The 17,169-nt window shown below is 31.6% G+C and overlaps 1 protein-coding gene across 5 annotated transcripts in view; it reads left to right on the forward strand.

Moving 5' to 3' along the window:
* Positions 1–15,259, forward strand: part of LOC145252481 (bifunctional 3'-phosphoadenosine 5'-phosphosulfate synthase-like) — a 357,476-nt gene extending 342,217 nt beyond the window's left edge. For all 5 annotated transcript variants that reach the window (XM_080111908.1, XM_080111910.1, XM_080111907.1 and 2 more), the window contains 4 exons: positions 6,946–7,075; positions 8,595–8,737; positions 10,100–10,225; positions 15,001–15,259. In XM_080111908.1, the coding sequence (XP_079968034.1) occupies positions 6,946–7,075; positions 8,595–8,737; positions 10,100–10,225; positions 15,001–15,240 (639 nt within the window). In that variant the 3' untranslated portion in view covers positions 15,241–15,259. The remainder of the gene's footprint in view (positions 1–6,945; positions 7,076–8,594; positions 8,738–10,099; positions 10,226–15,000) is intronic.
* Positions 15,260–17,169: the final 1,910 nt, after the last annotated feature.

The following is a 17,169-nucleotide window of genomic DNA, read 5'->3' on the forward strand; positions in this document are numbered from 1 at the left end:
GAAATAAATGATCATGTTTTTCATAAAAAATTTTTTTAAAAAAGCTGGTCGCACGTGACGATTCCAAGTAGGAGGTAAGATTCTAATCTCTTACTAAGACTCTTACTCTTCTCACAAAGAATAATACAAAATACAACATATATGAAATTTGGTGAACATGACCAGTCCACTCATGCAAGGGTTTGAAAAAGAAACTGGCGTTACCATGGATAAAACATTGTTTAAGTGTCGAGTATATAAAAAAATATCATGGAAAGAATACTAGACGATCACAGAATGTGAAAAAGAAAAAATGCAAAATGAAATAAAACAATAATTAAGAAGAAAAAAAAAAGCATTCACACATACGCAGTATTAAAAAAAAATGAACACACATACACACAATAGAACAAAGTATACAAGAAAATGAAAAAAAAAAAGGCCGATATGCCGCAAAAGAATAGTAGTAGAGATGAATGAAGACAAAAAGGAAAAAAAAATTGAACGCACACATATACACAAGGAACAAAGTATACAAAAAAACCGTAGAAATGAATGGAAAAAAAAAAGTTGTAAGAATCAGTCACCGTGCATAATTCATTGAAATAAATGGTTTTGCTTAAAAAGAAAAAGATATATATGTACACATACACACAACAAAATAAATATGTGTCAGTAATGTTATTGTAAATATATTTAGTGATAAAATTGTTTGTTATAAAAATATACGCACACATACACACAACAAAATATGTGTCAGTAATGTTATTGTAAATATATTTAGTGATATAATTGTTTGTTATAAAAATATATGCACACATACAACAAAATAAATATGTGTCAGTAATGTTATTGTAAATATATTTAGTGATAAAATTGTTTGTTATAAAAATATATGTACACATACACAACAAAATAAATATGTGTCAGTAATGTTATTGTAAATATATTTATTGATAAAATTGTTTGTTATAAAAATATATGTACACATACACAACAAAATAAATATGTGTCAGTAATGTTATTGTAAATATATTTATTGATAAAATTGTTTGTTATAAAAATATATGTACACACACACAACAAAATAAATATGTGTCAGTAATGTTATTGTAAATATATTTAGTGATAAAATTGTTTGTTATAAAAATATATGTACACACACACAACAAAATAAATATGTGTCAGTAATGTTATTGTAAATATATTTATTGATAAAATTGTTTGTTATAAAAATATATGTACACATACACACAACAAAATAAATATGTGTCAGTAATGTTATTGTAAATATATTTAGTGATAAAATTGTTTGTTATAAAAATATATGCACACATACACACAACAAAATAAATATGTGTCAGTAATGTTATTGTAAATATATTTAGTGATAAAATTGTTTGTTATAAAAATATATGCACACATACACACAACAAAATAAATATGTGTCAGTAATGTTATTGTAAATATATTTATTGATAAAATTGTTTGTTATAAAAATATATGTACACATACACACAACAAAATAAATATGTGTCAGTAATGTTATTGTAAATATATTTAGTGATAAAATTGTTTGTTATAAAAATATATGCACACATACACACAACAAAATAAATATGTGTCAGTAATGTTATTGTAAATATATTTAGTGATAAAATTGTTTGTTATAAAAATATATGCACACATACACACAACAAAATAAATATGTGTCAGTAATGTTATTGTAAATATATTTAGTGATAAAATTGTTTGTTATAAAAATATATGTACACATACACACAACAAAATAAATATGTGTCAGTAATGTTATTGTAAATATATTTAGTGATAAAATTGTTTGTTATAAAAATATATGCACACATACACACAACAAAATAAATATGTGTCAGTAATGTTATTGTAAATATATTTAGTGATAAAATTGTTTGTTATAAAAATATATGCACACATACACACAACAAAATAAATATGTGTCAGTAATGTTATTGTAAATATATTTAGTGATAAAATTGTTTGTTATAAAAATATATGCACACATACACACAACAAAATAAATATGTGTCAGTAATGTTATTGTAAATATATCTAGTGATAAAATTGTTTGTTATAAAAATATACGTACACATACACACAACAAAATATGTGTCAGTAATGTTATTGTAAATGGGGTCAAAGCAGATTTTGTTTAAAGTTCAAGCTGTCAATCATTTGTAACAATTTTGTGTCAAAGTCGAAGGTACTTTTAAAATCTTGTGTTATTATAAAATAGAATGAAATATACTATTGTCAAAAAAAGAAGGATGCAGAAATGTGAAACTGTTGAACTTTCCAGCTTTTAATGTGTGTCTTAATTGTTTTGTCTTTGAAAAAAAGGGACAATTTCTTGTTTTGTGTTAACGAACTTTGAAATGTATAATGTAACATATTTTTTTGAAAATGTTTTTATATTGCAAAATGTCTTAAATGTAATGTTTCTTTTTGTGACAGGAATTCAGTCATTATTAGATCGATACATTAGAATTAAAATAATCTAGGAGAAAATAAGACTAATTAAGACGAATGGTTGGCTTAGAAATCAGTTAGACTTTTAGAAGTGGGACAAAATAAATTACGTAAATGGGTATTTAGAGAGATATCAAATGTGATAAGCCAAATGAAAGATATCTTTTTTTGACAATTTTTTTTTTTTTTTTTTTTTTTTTATGATGCCCATAAAATTTTTCCCAAGAAGAGTAACTTGGTAGGGAGATAAGCACAAGAAGTGCCCCTAATTCGAAAAATACAGATGGGAACCTGTGGTAATTAAGTGCTTAAAAAAAAAGCTGGTAGCACATAGCGATTCCAAGCAGGAGGTAAGACTTGGCTTAATTAAATACAGGCGTTAGAAAGGATATGAAAATCCTTATGAAAAAAGGGCTATGACAACCCGAAGCTTAATCACATATAGCTTAATGAGGTGAGAGAAAAGCAAAATATACCGTAGGTACATAAGAAGATATAACCTTGTATTTTGTTTTGAATGTGGGATATATCTGCTGGATCTTGGAAGCTCTGGTGAGAGAAAAGAAAAATCACAAAAATCGGGCTATTAGATAGAATTTAGTGTGCAATTAGGTACTGTGGCGCAAAAGGTGTTAGTTAGTTAAGGCTGATATTTTCTAGATCTTCATCAAGTTCCAAGAGTCCAAGCAAGGAAATCCAAGTGAATCAGTGTGAAAAAAAAAGGTATATCTTAAACTTCAGAAGCCAACCACAAAGATTTAAGTAAATGAGCTTTGAGTATGTCCAAAGAAGATAAGATAGCTAAAAAATAGAAACCAAGCAATACTTAATAGAACAACCGGGCAGAGGATACGATCAGGACACTTTTGGGACGAAAGGAGTCGTCAATTTCGAAAGAGGTAAAGTGAGACCTCTAGTTTACGGCATAAGGGTGGCTGGATAAAGCAGCTGACGTGGATCAGGGGAGGAATACCCTACACCCAAAAAGTAATGCCAAGAAGATCAGAGAGGGTCTGATCTAATAAAGAAAAAAAAATAAACAAAATAAAATAAATAATAGTGAAGTTAGTTGGAAACGGCTGACTAAAGGGTTTTTTTTAGCCTGATCTTTCTTAGTCAAGGGTTGTGTAGATATATATATAAAAAAAATGTACTTATTTAAAAAATGCATACATTTTTTTTTTTTTTTTTTTTAAATGTGAATGGAAGGGATGTTACATGAGAAAGGCTTGTCCCCTTTTTCATGTAAGTAAAAATAAAGAGAATTAGTAAATGAAAATAAAATTAGAGAAAACGGCAATCGAACCCTGGAGATAAGTTTTAAAGAACAATAGGTTTTAAATGGAATGTCCAGTAAATTGTTGATTCTGATACAATATTTAATAAATACAAATTTGGCTGGAAACTATGCACATTGTTAAGTAGAATGAATAATAAAATATGGGTTATATGAATTAGATAAGTAGGTTAAATTCGTTTGTAAAACAACAAAGGAAAATGAGAAATCAAAATGTTTCAAAAACGTGCAAATCGCTCATGTTGATGACACGTGAATTATAGTCACGTTGGCCAGACATACATGTGATTTCTCAATATAGGAAAGAGTTCAAAGTTAGTTAGAGAGTCAGAGAGGGTCAGACAAGAGTCCAACCAGGGACGCAGAGAGGTTCAGACCGAACGTTTGCACCGTCTGGAAGCGAGAGGGTTTTAGAAGGAGAAGATGTAAAGAAGAAACTTTGAATTCTTGGAGGCAAAGCCATTGACCAGTCAATTGAAAGAAATAGATGATCATGTTTTTCATAACTGCCGTCTTCTGTGTTCATCATTACGACAAGAAAGGTATTGTCCATTTATGTATAAGAACCATTTGATAAAATCATCTAAAAATTATATAAACACTCCCGTTTCATACAGAACTGTCAAAAGCATAAATGCCAATCTCTCGGTCTATCTGTCTAGATATCGAATCACCTCTCAAAGAGTATTTATATGTACTCTCTCTCTCTCTTTCTAATTATTGTTAATGTCTCCATCCCATCTCTTCTCACAACATGAACATTTCAACAATATGAACACTCACAATGAATATATATAACTAGCATCTCTTCCAACAACAGGATTAAGACTCTAATCTTTTTTTTTTTTAATTTTTTTTATTCAATTTTCACCCCAAACAAGGCACAGTGCCACTTTGAAGCAGGGGGCTACTATCAGGGACTTAATTAGCGGGGTCATTATGAAGGGAGATGAGTAGAAAGATGCTTGTTAACATTACACTTGAACTTCTGCATATCAGTGCAGTTGGGAAAGCAGAATCCCGGAAGGGAGTTCCAAAGACCCGCAGTTCTGGGGAAGAAACTATTGGAGTAAAAGGCTTTCTTGCACCTAGGGATCTCTACTGTAAAGGGATGAAACTTAGTAGCTTGTCGGGTTTGTCACGTCGGGGAGGTACAAGTGTTTGAAGTTCGTCAGAGCATTCACCATTAAAGTATTTGTAGAACAGGCAGAGGGATGCAACATCTCGTCAATGGAACAGAGGCTGAAGCCTAGATGATAGTTCAGGTTGGCGACTCTCTTTTGAACCCTGTCCAGGAGCGAGAGACAAGCAGCAGATGCACCAGCCCAGATGTGACAACAGTACTCCATACATGGGCGAATGGTGGCCTTATAGAGGTACAGGATACTGTCAGGCGTAAGTAGTTTTCTAGCATGGTAGAGGGAGCCAACCTTCCTTGCAGCAGCCTTGGCAATGCTCTCAATGTATCTATTCCAGTTCATATTCCCTGTAAACGTTAGGCCGAGGAGTTTAAAAGAAGTACTTTCAGACAATGTGCTCTTGGCCATTGCTATTGGTGGTAGAGAAGGTTTCTTGTAGTTATTGAAGGAAACAAGCTTAGTCTTAGCAGCATTGAATGTGACCAACCATTTTTGTCCCCATTCCACTACAGATTGGAGGTCATCCTCTAATGTTTCTGCCATTTCCTTGGATATGTGTTCATTTGTTTTCCCCTCATATCTGTTATAGAGAGTGGTGTCATCAGCAAATATACCCATCTCCGAAACAATTTTATTAGGTCATTTATGAATATCAGGAATAATAGAGGTCCAAGGATAGACCCCTGAGGTACTCCTGCATTTATGTCATTGTTTAGATGTACAACTGTCGAGGACAACTTTGATTTTTCTATTACTTAAGAAGGATTTAATTACATTATGAATTCTTCCAGTGATTCCATATGATCTAATTTTCCTTAGAAGACCATCATGCTATACCCTGTCAAAAGCCTTAGATATATCAAGGGCCACCGCTCTACCCTCCCCTGTTTTATCCAATGAACGGTATATACGTTCAGAAACTACAGTTAAGATATCTGCTGTTGAACGGGCTTGCCTGAATCCATATTGTTTGTCATACAGGAGTTTAGCAGCTGTTAGGTGCTGGACTAGGGCTTGATTAACTAAGGACTCAAATATTTTGGCGAAAAGCGGGAGGAGGCTAATGGGGCGATAATTTAGTGGGTCAGTTCTAACACTGTCTATCACTCTGACTTACTTTTCTTATAACATGAACAACAAAAGAACAATACAACATATATATATATATATATATATATGTGTGTGTGTGTATGTATGTGTGTGTGTGTATATTTGTGTATGTGTATTGGGGTGGAGAGGGCTCCTGTAAGCCATGCTGAAGGCAACCTTTCTAGGAGAAGCAAATCTCTGATTTAAAAAACTATAAAGCGGAAGACCAGTACCCGCATTAAGCTGGTCTGCAGTTTAATTTGTTGCTGGCTATCTTGCTCTTGCTTGTTGCTGGATCTCAACATTTTGAACCAAGAGAGAGAAAGACTTAGCTGTCGTACAAAGCTAAGACTCTGTAACATCATCTTTGTATAGATACTCCCTCAGGCATTTGGGCTCATGGATTTTAAGTGTCTGAGGGAGTGGCACTCGTCTGACAAGACGTTGCAATCATCATATATGTGTGTATATATATATATATATATCTTGTTTCTTCTGCTTAAATTATTTATAGTGGTGTAATGGAGAAAGTGCTAAATAAAATTCAGTTCCAAGTGACACTTTTGGAACTTGAAGATGCAATCCTCAGTGCAGGTGATACTCAAAAGACAATTGGGAAAACTTTTGAATCCAATTATAGCTGAGAGAACAAGAACATGTGAATTAAAGGGTTCAAAATTCTAAACAGATTCTTCGAGTTTGACAAAGATCTTCAAGTTTCCAGTATTAAGATATGCCTGAAAGAAGGTCAGATGTGACATCAACTGAAACGTCTTGGGAATAACATTCAAGATGAGAACAGTAGCCCGAACAATACAAATTATCAGTCCTCATCTAAAAAAAAAATTCCAAAACATTAATATTTAGATTTTTTATTTATTTTTTTATTTTTATTTTTTTTTTTTATAATGTTGTTACTTTCTTCTTTCTTTTTAGGCAGATGCAGTGTTTGCATTCCAGCTAAGGAACCCAATCCACAATGGTCATGCTCTTTTGATGGCAGACACCAAACGTAAATTGGAAGAAAGAGGTTATTCAAAACCAGTCTTGCTCTTGCATCCTCTTGGTAAGTCATCTTGATGTATGCAGTTATCTCCCTTATATTCATTTGAGAGTGGTAGTGAAAAGCTAAGAAAAAACATTTCCAAAATTACCGGATTACAACCATTCATTAATAAGTGTTTTTATATATATATATATATATATATATATATGCACACACAAGAAAAAAAATGAAGACGACAGTCAACATTCTCGTTTTTTCTGAAATATTATTAAAAATAGATTTGTACAATTGCCTGCAGACTGGTGGGAGGAGAGGGGGGGGTGAAGCATATAATAGTTTTAGGTGAAATTTTTGTTACAGTAAGGAAGGGACTTCAGTTTTCTTTTTCTATCCCCCCCCCCCATTCAATGAGTTTTATTAAATCTATTCTTGATTTTTCAAAGAAATATATTGTTTAGTTCCTTCAGTCAAACCTTTTTTTGATAGCCAAACATCTGAAAGAAATGTAAATTATTTTATCTCAAATAAATATTTAAGTTTTGGTGCTTATTTACAATTGCACTTAATTGAAGAAAAAAATGCAGAAAAATCTGTCATGGAACAAATATCATATTCCAAAAATTCATTTAATTCAGTAGTTTTTTTTTGTTTTTTTGTTAAGAAAACCACATTGTATGAGGTAACAAAACAAAGGCCATATAAAAATCATCTGAATCCATCGAACTTAAAAATTGAAAACAAAATGAAACAAACTTTATTTTTATTACCAGAAAAGATGTATTTCCCCTGTTATTATTTTAGTAAGAATGAATTACTAATTCATTATCCTTCTTACTAAAATAAAATTGGTAATTCTATTTGAATAAAATTCACTGAAAATGAAATAACGAAATGAAAAAAGAAAAACTCCAATTTCGTCTTTGTCAAATAACTGATAAATAAGATTTTTTTTTTTTTTTTTTTTTTTTTTTCGAACACAAAATATTTGAAAAAAAAAAAAAAACCTGTATGGTAAATGTTGGTAGAGGAATTCTGGCAGATGACTATTAAAAATCTCATTTTATTTGACTATGGATAAACAGTTCATAAATATTTTAAAAAAAAACAAAAAAAAAACAGTTCATAAATATTTAAAAAAAAACAAAAAAACAGTTCATAAATATTTAAAAAAATAAATAAATAAAACAAAAACAGTTAATAAATATTTTAAAAAAAAACAAAAAAATAAACGGTTCATAAATATTTAAAAACAAAAACAAAAAAAACAGTTCATAAATATTAAAAAAAAAAAAAATAAATAAATAAATAAAACAAAAAGTGTTCATAAATATTTAAAAAAACAAAACCGGTTCATAAACATATTTTTATTAGAATTTTGTTATAAAATTTCACATAAAGGGACATTCTATACAGTTTTGGCCATCCATAGCTAAATAACGTAACTTCCGCCAAATGACTTTGTAAAAAGGAGGTGCAGAAGTTGAATTTAACCATCAAACCTAAAAACAATTTAATCTCCTGATTCATTTCCATTTAAGTTTTTTATTAAAAAATATTTTATTTTACCTTTGTTCCACAGGTGGTTGGACCAAAGATGATGATGTACCACTCCCAATTCGTATCAAACAACATCAAGCTATCCTAGAAGCTAAAGTCCTGGATCCCGATTCCACAGTGTTGGCTATTTTCCCTTCTCCAATGATGTACGCTGGACCAACTGAAGTAAGTTTAAACTAAAATTTAAAAAAAAAAAATCCAGCAAAAATGACTTTTCCTTTTAACAAAGTTTACAAGTTCAACTTTGAAAAGGTTAATTCAAAAATATATTTCTAACGAGTTATTGTTCGGGTGTTACATATGTTCAAAATACTCATATTAACATCGAGACACTGATCGATCCACTTAAGCTTTTCATAATTTTACTCCTTAAACAACTATTGAAGGCAATAATTGCTGTGGATGGAGTTGGAGGATTCGACATTCCTATCCCGTCCCGGTTACCACCTGACGAAGGCCAGATGAATAGTTGGCCGAAACATTGTGAAACAACAAGTAAAAAAGACGAGGATAATAATCTGCAAATAATTCAAATAAATTACCCCAAATTTTGTTTTGAAAACTTTAATTTTGTCTGAAGGCCTTGAAAAACTTTAAAAATGGCCATTGAAAATCTGTACACACCTTGTCTGAAGAAGCAACCCCCCCCCCTTTTTTTTTCTTAAATTTTTTTGAGAGAGTCCTCCTTGTAAAGTTTCTCGAAAACTCACTTCATTATCAATGCGAAATATTTTTCAGTTATGGGGAAATATTATTAATAACATGTGTTTAATTTAACACATAATTTTACTTAATAATCGAAAGGAAAATTATTAGTTTTATTACTTTTTCTGAAAGTTATTAGATTATTAGTGGGGGTTGCCCGGCCTTGCCCAGTCATAAAATATGCTTAAATCTGTTTTACTTCACGTAGATTTCATATTTATTATTTCAAAGCCAATACTCTATTGATTATTATATTGTACCTAATATATTGTAGTTTCAAAAGTTTTTTTTAAAAAAATGACTTTGATGCCATTAGCTAGATGATAGAATCAAAACCAAAACGTTTATCACTCCGGGCACATTCTCTACCGTCTGAATTATTAACAGATAGATAAGATTTAAAATTAAATCACTTCAAGCTCTGAATGAATTTGCGTATGTGCAAAAGTAATAGAAATAGATCGGCATGTTGAAATAAATATTTTGCATTTCAACTTGCCAACATTTATGTATGCGTCATTCATCCATCCAAACAAAGATTTTACTCATTATGAACCATCTTTGGTGTATGATTTTCATTTCCTGTTAATTTCAGTGTTATGTGACCAGTAGTTTAAGAGTTTATCAGTTAAATATTTACACACACACACACACACCTACTGTTTTAATGATGTAGATAATGTGTATGACCTTATCCATTAGGACAATAATAAACATTGTTATTGAATTAAAATAAAACTGATTAAATGCTTTTTTTTTTTTTTTTTTTTTTTTAAACTTTTTCTGAACTGAAAAACTGATTATTAATTTTTCTTTCTGCAGGTTCAATGGCATGCCAAGGCTCGAATGGCAACGGGGACCAATTTTTATATTGTTGGCAGAGATCCTGCTGGTATGCCCCATCCAGACACGAAAAAAGATCTCTATGATCCGACTCACGGGGCAAAGGTAAATCTTGCTGATTTGTATCTATTAAAAAGATTTTTAGTTCATGTCTGGAATTCCCCTAATATTAAAAAATTAAAAATAAGACAAAAATTTGTACTATTTACATAGCTGTAATGAAACGAATATATCCTATTCCATGAATCAAGTAAATTGATCAAGTCGTTTTATTTTATGTTAAAATTATTTTTATGTAATTAAGAATTTATAGGCATTACAACATGAATCTAGTATGAATTATTGCCGAGTTATCTCCCTTTGTTTTTATTTTCAAAATAGTGAGTGAGACGGTCACTCTTCGGTTACTCGTAAAATTTGAAATTTGATTTTTAAAAATAAAATTGGTGTGCCATGTTCAAATCCAGTCAGTATTATAGCATCAGCTTAATTATGGATGTTGGCAACCTTCAAGTGGTATAAACTGCAAAGATCTTTTCTGACTTGCCAGCCTTTTTGTCTTTGTTGTGCATAGGTAACACTATGAGAATTAACTGGTTAATTACACTATCTGTGAACAGACGTAATATAATCAAGTATGAGGATCATTCCAAAAAAATACAGCCTCCCCTCCCACTTTTTTTGAGTTAAAAAAAAAAAAAAAAAAAAAAAGTTAAAGAGCTATGAAGACAGGAGTGGTATGATAAAAACAAATTTATGTTTCTACATAGTCACCACCATTCTTAATGCATTTTTACCAGGAATTCAACGACGCATCTAAGTTTCTGACACGCATCCATGATGGGTTGCTTTCTTAGTCTGACACCATCAATATCTGCAACAGAGAGATGAAACATATGTTCAGTCATCAAATCAATGCAATTTGCAATCCCCTCCGATCTATTCAGGTAGAATAATAAAAAAAAATAGCTGGCATTACTTTTGGAACATCCTTCTTAGTCGTCAAAACCTGTAATGTATAAAATTTTTAAAACAAAAAAAAAAAAACCTGATGTTATAGTTTATTTGAGGAATTGTGGAAACTCGTATTTTTTGCAAGTCATATTAATGCATATGTTGACAATAAAACAAGAATTTCCCGTTTGTTTGTGCATATCAGCTTTCACGTACCATGAAAATATATTGTAAATAAATAGTAAAGTATTTATTTTGTGTACTTGTATATTAATTCTAGGTACAATGATTGGATTTCTAAAATCAATTTACAATATTATTTTAATGAACTGTTGCAAGCGACCTTCATGATAAATAAATATTAAATCATTTGTTAATAAGATCTGTATCGTGCCAATTCATAAAAGCCACTAAGATGAATTGATTGACAGTTAAGACTGATGTTGGCATTCTCATAGGAACGACTATGTGGGGGGGGGCCAACATTTTGAAATAAGTATGGCACTGTACACCCAACTGGATTCGAACCTGGCACACCCACATGTGGCGGGAGTTCTGACAAATTCAGCTCTGAACACTACCTTAAAAAATTTACTAATATTAAAAACCAATGCACTCATCCTTTTAAGATGAAACCATTTACTAATCGTAGTCCAATCTAGCAACCCTGCTCTCAAGATTTTCTGTTGTGTACTTTTCTCGATGCAGGAACAATTTTTTTTTATTTTAATTTATATATTTTTATTGGATTTTTACCCCAGACAATGCACAGTGCCACTTTGATGCAGGGGGCTACTATCAGGGACATAATTGCAGGGATACTATGTAGGGAGTTGAGCAGCAAGATGTCTGTTTACATTAAACTTGAACTTGAACAGTTAGGGGAGCAGGAACCCGGAAGGGAATTCCAAAGTCTAGCAGATCTGGGGAAGAAACTATTAGAGTAGAAGGCTTTCTGGCATCTGTGGATCTCTACTGTGTAGGGGTGGGATTTTGCTGATTGTCGGATTTGTCAGGGGTATTTATATTGAGGTGGTACAACGGCTTGTGGTTAATGTGCATCTACCATTAAAATACTTGTAAAACAGAGGGATGCAAGATTTCATCAGTAGAAGAGAGGCTGAAGCCTGGCTGACAGTTGAGGACTTATTAAGTTGGTGACTCTTTTGAACCCTATCTAAAAATTAGACTGGCAGCAGATGCACCCAAATGTGACAACAATACTCCATACATTGGCGAATTGAGGCCTTGTAAAGATATAGGATACTTTCAGGCGTAAGTAAGTTTCTAGTAGCAGCCATGGCAATGCCTTCCATGTATCTGTTCGAACTCATGCTTCCTTTGAACATTAATCCGAGGAGTTTGAACACAGTACTTTCAGGCAATTTATCATTCGCCATAGCTATTGGTGGTTTAGAAGGTTTCTTGTAATTATTAAAGGAAAAAAGCTTAGTCTAATTCAACTACTGACTGGAGTTCTTCCTCCAGTGTTTCTGTCATTGCTTTAAATATGTGCTCTTTTGTTTTCCCCTCGTGCCTGTTATAGAGTGTGGTGTCATCAGTAAATATACCCATCTAAGAGACTATTTTATCAGGTCGTTTATGAATATCAGGTCCAAGGATCGATCCTTGAGGTACACATGCATTTATATCATTGTTTTGAGGTACAACCAACCTGAATTCTTCTCTTATTTGAGGATTTAATTATGTTAAGTATTCGTCCAGTGATACCGTATGATCTGATTTTCCTGAGAAGACCATTGTGCCATACCCTGTTAAAATCCTTAGATATATCTATGGATACTGCCCTACTTTCCCCTGTTTTATCCAGTGCATGGTATGTACGTTCAAAGATTAGTTAGAACAGGCTTGCCAAAATTTATATTGTTGGTCGGACAGAAGTTTAGCCACTGTAAAGTGGTTGAGTAAAGCTTGAATGATTACAGACTTAAATATTTTGGCAAAGAGAGGGGGGGAGGCTAATGAGGCGATAATTTAATGGTTCAGTTCTTTCGCTAGAATTCTTATAAACTGGTATTATAGAAGCAGTTTTCAATCAGTCAGGAAAGCAAAATTCATTAAGGCATTTGTTGAAAATTTTGGAGAGAACTGGAGCAACTTTAGCAGTAAAAATTTTGGAGAGAACTGGAGCAACTTTAGCAGTAAAAATTTTGGAGAGAACTGGAGCAACTTTAGCAGTAAAAATTTTGGAGAGAACTGGAGCAACTTTAGCAGTAAAAATTTTGGAGAGAACTGGAGCAACTTTAGCAGTAAAAATTTTGGAGAGAACTGGAGCAACTTTAGCAGTAAAAATTTTGGAGAGAACTGGAGCAACTTTAGCAGTAAAAATTTTGGAGAGAACTGGAGCAACTTTAGCAGTAAAAATTTTGGAGAGAACTGGAGCAACTTTAGCAGTAAAAATTTTGGAGAGAACTGGAGCAACTTTAGTAGTAAAAATTTTGGAGAGAACTGGAGCAACTTTAGTAGTAAAAATTTTGGAGAGAACTGGAGCAACTTTAGTAGTAAAAATTTTGGAGAGAACTGGAGCAACTTTAGCAGTAAAAATTTTGGAGAGAACTGGAGCAACTTTAGCAGTAAAAATTTTGGAGAGAACTGGAGCAACTTTAGCAGTAAAAATTTTGGAGAGAACTGGAGCAACTTTAGCAGTAAAAATTTTGGAGAGAACTGGAGCAACTTTAGCAGTAAAAATTTTGGAGAGAACTGGAGCAACTTTAGCAGTAAAAATTTTGGAGAGAACTGGAGCAACTTTAGCAGTAAAAATTTTGGAGAGAACTGGAGCAACTTTAGCAGTAAAAATTTTGGAGAGAACTGGAGCAACTTTAGCAGTAAAAATTTTGGAGAGAACTGGAGCAACTTTAGCAGTAAAAATTTTGGAGAGAACTGGAGCAACTTTAGCAGTAAAAATTTTGGAGAGAACTGGAGCAACTTTAGCAGTAAAAATTTTGGAGAGAACTGGAGCAACTTTAGCAGTAAAAATTTTGGAGAGAACTGGAGCAACTTTAGCAGTAAAAATTTTGGAGAGAACTGGAGCAACTTTAGCAGTAAAAATTTTGGAGAGAACTGGAGCAACTTTAGCAGTAAAAATTTTGGAGAGAACTGGAGCAACTTTAGCAGTAAAAATTTTGGAGAGAACTGGAGCAACTTTAGCGGAGCATTTTTTTAATAATACAAGAAACGAGATCAGGTCTACATGCTTTTAAGATGTCTGGGTTTCTTATTTATGGTATCATGCACTTGAGAAAGCGTGATTTTTAGATCATCTGATGCGGTTTCTGTTCGCAAAGGAAAGTCGGGGGGGGGGGGAGTTCAATGTAGAGTTTGAGGCAAACCGACTGGCAATGTTAGCCTTCTTAGTTGGCGGTGCAAGCAATCTCATGATTGTTGGATTGTGGAAGAATGCTGATTGCCCATTTTTTTTTTTTTTTTTTTTTTTTTTTTTACTACACTGTTGTAGATTTTCCAGAAATCACGAATTTCTAATTTCTGCATTTCAATGCGTTTTCTGGTGGTTTTGGTGTATTCTCTCTTAGCAGTTGTTATTGCTTTCTTACAATTACTTCTAGCTTCTATATACTTTTGTCTGTTTGTACTGGATTTGTCAGATAAATCTGCGGTATGTATGCTGCCTTTGAGCAATGGTAGCTGTGCAAGCAAAAGTAAACCATGGGGGGGGGGTATAGAACTTATGTAATTCTAAACTTTTATTGCTTTATGTTAATTTTCTGTGAAATTAAAAGAAAAATTTACTTTCTAAGTGTGCAATTTATTTTTTGCATTTTATTTTAAATATTTTTTATTTTATTTAAAAAAATTTTTTTAGTATTTTATTTATTTATTTTTTTTTTTTTAAAGTATATTTTTTAGTAATTTTATTTTTCAAATTTTTTGTCTTTTATTTCATTCAGGTTTTAACTTCAGCTCCTGGACTTAACCAACTCGAGATTGTTCCTTTCAGAGTTGCAGCTTACAATACCAAACGTAAATGCATGGACTTCTACAATCCTGAGAACAAAGAAGATTATGACTTCATCTCCGGAACACGCATGCGCAAACTTGCCCGAGAAGGTGCAACGCCCCCCGAAGGTTTCATGGCACCAGAAGCATGGCAGATCCTTTCAGATTATTTCCAATCTATCAGAAATTAAATGGACAAAAAAAAAAAAATTAAGATTTTTTGCCATGAAGCGAGTTTTAGTGGAGAGGGGGTACAAGTCCAGAGTTCAACCTAATTTAAAAAAAAAAAAAAAAGAAAAATCTTTGTATATTCCAGTCACAAAATGAAAATGACATATTTAAAAAATCACGTAAATTTATCAAAATAAAATCAAGTTTTGTGAGTGAGACATTAGCTTGATCTGCCATATTTAATTAATAAAAGAAAATTCAAATTGAACTTGTAATGGCTACGATTTACTATTAAAATTGCTAAAAATTGTTCAAAAAAAAGATTTTCTATCTTTAAAAAAAAAAAATTCTAGTTCACTTTTCGGTGATTTTTTTTATGTGACATTTTTGTTTCATGATAGGTATGTACATCAAAGATTTTTCTGCAATTTTTTTTTTTTCTTAGATTGAAATCTGAACTTACACCAAATGGGAGTAAAAGGGAGAGGGATGTCAGTGTTAAAGAAAAACCTTTCTTTTTATGGCTCAAGATCAAACATCTTTCTCTTTCGCTTCATAGAAGTATGTGTGCACGGCCATTTTCATTTTGTGTCAATGACACGTTTCTCTATCCGTTTCTTTCAGTCAGGAAGCATTTTATTTTGGTCGAGTGTCATTTTTTTCTAAATTTCTATTCTTCCATTTTCTTTTTCTCATCAAATCACTAAGTTGTGCTGAAAACAAATATAAGTAATTTCGGTGCTTGTTTACATTGGCGATCTTTTGAACCGACGCATTTCAGGTGAAAACATTATCACATGTTTACGTGCCGTGGCAAAATTAATGTAAACTCCCAAAAATTGCAAAAAAAAATTATTCCGTAGATCATGCGCTGAAAGTATTTTAAATAATAAAAAAAAAATCAGCCATAATTGCGTTCCCAGATTATATTTCAAGATGGTGAACGCTTGATTTAATTCAAGTCAAGAGTTATCTCCCTTTGTCATACAGAACAAACACTAAAATTTGATAATTCAATAAATTCTATTTTGCTTGTAATTATTTTTTCTACAAGATCATTTAAAAAATTTTTCCTAATTTCGCCATGGCACAGTACTTGATGCTTTCACTTTAGTTTTGAAAGATTACCAATATAAATAAGCATCATATTAAAACTTTTTTAGCTCGATCAAATCATTTATATTAAATGATTTTTTAGTTATCATAAATCAAAGTTTTTTGTCAACTAAGTCATTTTACAAAAGTTAAAACGATAGCGTAAAACGAGTATTTTTAGGTTGAATAGCGGTGGAGGGATAATTTAATATTTTTAGTATTTTATTTATTTATTTTTTTTTGTTTGCTTTTACACCCTTGAACATGTTCCGGTACCAATTGCACATGATGTACTGAAATATTTTTGCTTTATATTTCAAAGAAAATTAATATTCCAGATCTTGTTTGTAAAAAAAAAATAATAATAATAATAATAATTTAAACAAAATTTAAAACAAAGATATTAATAAGAAATTGTACTTAGCTTAACCCATTAAGTCCCAGGGTATCTAATTTTTTTCTATTATGGAGTTGAAAATTTGTACAATGACTAAAAATAGCCGAGAATACACAAATTGAAAGGAAAAAGTTATTTTATTTAGAAAGCAAAATATTAACTCTCCTATAAATAGGACACTGGGTACATATGATATATTTTAGAAATCAAGATTTTTTACATTCAAGATAAAATTTACACGGTACAGTAAGGAGCAAAGAAGTTCACTCAAGAGTTACATTTTTGACAATAAGTTAGTAGCTTACTATTGTAAGACTCATAACTTCATACATCATTGAGCAAATAGAATTTGATCAAATTTTCAGAGCGTTCCAACTTCTCTCAGAGAGAAGGTTAAAAATATAAACGAATTTTATCCTTTCTTCAAATTAAGTATTATATATTATCTTTATAGATT

The sequence above is a fragment of the Euprymna scolopes genome, chromosome 29 (assembly GCF_053919585.1).
Source record: "Euprymna scolopes isolate OS-2025 chromosome 29, ASM5391958v1, whole genome shotgun sequence".
In the NCBI taxonomy this organism is placed as follows: domain Eukaryota; kingdom Metazoa; phylum Mollusca; class Cephalopoda; order Sepiida; family Sepiolidae; genus Euprymna; species Euprymna scolopes.